Raw genomic sequence first — 2,263 nt, 5'->3', positions numbered from 1 at the left:
AAAAGCACCACTATCAATCACACATACATAATAGTTCCACAAAAACTTGTGAATAGCTGCATAAAGAAAATCCTGAATTATAACTTTGTCTTAGTATTCAAAAATAAAGTGGGTATTGTATCTATTGTATCTATCACAGTCACTTTTAAGCATCTGAACTTACAGACCAACTGTAAAATGTGAGAAGTGTTAAATATTCTTTATTTGACATTTATACATAAGCCACACTAAAATATCTTTTCAATAAGTAAAAGGCAGATTTCAGAGACAGGGAATTGTAATTAAATTGGCTTAGTGAAGACCAAAAATATAGACATTGCTTCCTCATCTTCAACCACTGCCTTTAACAAGTTAATGATCACAAATTCAAACAGGTTAATTTTGCTTGATTATCAGTGAAGGGATTTCCCCCCATGTTTAAAAGATGTTCTCATAGTTAGCTATATAAATCTGAATATAAAACCAATCTGACAGATTTGGAGATGGTATTCCCTAACTTGTTGAAAAATTGAACATTAGTAAGTCCAATCATATCACAGAAAGGGGAACAAATGACAGTATTTTTTTTTTAAAGATCACATTCACTTAACCATAAGCCAGTTTTACTTAAATCAGGACTGCCCAAAAATATTCTGCCAGCCATTCATGATATGAAATCTGGTATTAGAGATCAATTGAATTATGGTACACATTAAAAAAGCCATGAGACATTTGTTTTGCAATAAACAAATAAGGCAGTGGCTATTCCTCATTTGTAGATTTTTTGAGGTAAGCTATCAAGTCTGCCCTTTCTCCCTTCTTCTTAATGCCAGCGAAGATCATTTTTGTTCCTGGGATGTACTCCAAGTACTCCATCAGTGGATCCTCTTCCCAGGTGACTCCTTTGTTCTTGTTGGCATCTGTGTAAGTGAATCCAGCTGCTTGACCTGTCTTCCGACCAAACAGACCATGGAGATTAGGCCCAGTCTTGTGCTTGCCTCCCTTTTCAACGGTGTGGCACTGGGCACACTTCTGAACAAAAATCTTCTTGCCTTTCTCAACATCACCCATTTTAAATTCGCTCCTCCGTCGCTACTACAGCAGACAGCAGCTCGAAAGCCAGACGTCCCGCTCTCTCTTACTATTCTTAATGTCTGGCTCCCAAACAACACTTGATATTTCTAAATGAGTGAAGAGGTATCAATCATGAAAAAATACAAAGTTTGAGCAGTAGTCTCAAACGTAAACTGCAGGCCAGCTAAATGTGTCATTTCAGATGCTAACAGTGCATGGAATTTCTGATAGAGAGTGGAAATATTCCTCGGTTCATTTACTAGCTGGGAACTGGACCTTTTAGAATGTATTTCACGGCGTGGGGAACCATTTTTTCTGCCAAGGGCCATTTGGATATTTATATTATCCCTTGGATCAAGAAAGCCAGACAACCGTGGGCAGCCACAAGCAGCCTAAGGGTCTGTCCCATCATGTACCAGATGATTTCCAGGGCCTTATATATGGCTCACTAGCCTGGCATTCCTCACCCCAGTGTTCTCCCCGCCGCCCCCCATTGGTCTCAAGCTGCCTGTCATTTGCGAACCCACTAGATCTGTGTGCACCTTAGCCCAATTTACATGGTCTGTATTTATAGTTCCCAGAGGCAGTCAGATCTCAATGGTAAACTCTGTTGTCTTTTACTGGGTCCACACAGGCCAGGGAGGAGAAAGGTGAACGACCCCGTGGAATTGTTCTCCCTTATGCAGAGCAGCTCTGAGCTTGACTTGCCTTCCTGTGATCTCTACACAGCTGATTGCACCGGGCCACCAACCGGATACGGTTTCATTCAGCCTCTTAATGCCCTCTGCCCAGAAAGATGCCAGAGGCAGAACTAGGTATTTCACAAATTATGTCCTGGCTCAGCCTCGGGGTCTGATCTGGGAGAACCCACAGTCACCAAGGGCAGGCCTCCGGGGGCCCTCCGAACCCCAGTAGCCACCACCCCTATCCCCCTTCCCCCTCCCCACCCCCCCCCCCCGCCCATCAGGGGGTGGGGCGCAGTGGGGCGCTCTCGCGGGGACCGTTCTCGGGCTGGGGTGGGGGAGGGGGGTCCCTGGAGAGGGGGGCGGGAGCGACGCGGCGGTGGCGGCTCGGCCAATGAGCGCCGGCCGGGCGGGGCCGGCGGCGGCTCGGGCGCGGGCGGGGCGGGGCGTGCACGGGTGACGCACCGAGCCCGGCGGGCCAATGGGCGCAGGGGGGCCGGCGGGCGGGCGGGCCTGGAGGCCTGGGG

The 2,263-nt window shown here is 47.2% G+C and overlaps 1 protein-coding gene across 1 annotated transcript; it reads right to left on the bottom strand.

Moving 5' to 3' along the window:
• Window positions 1-210: 210 nt before the first annotated feature.
• LOC125363102 (cytochrome c, somatic-like) lies at window positions 211-1,119 on the bottom strand. The gene has a single exon (XM_048362105.1). It carries the CDS (start codon window positions 1,048-1,050, stop codon window positions 742-744), a length of 309 nt encoding a protein of 102 aa, XP_048218062.1. The 5' UTR covers window positions 1,051-1,119; the 3' UTR covers window positions 211-741.
• Window positions 1,120-2,263: the final 1,144 nt, after the last annotated feature.

This window comes from Perognathus longimembris, chromosome 14 (genome assembly GCF_023159225.1).
Source record: "Perognathus longimembris pacificus isolate PPM17 chromosome 14, ASM2315922v1, whole genome shotgun sequence".
NCBI lineage: Eukaryota > Metazoa > Chordata > Mammalia > Rodentia > Heteromyidae > Perognathus > Perognathus longimembris.
The sequence above is the reverse complement of the archived record's forward strand: the minus strand, read 5'-3'. Positions and strand labels throughout refer to the sequence as shown.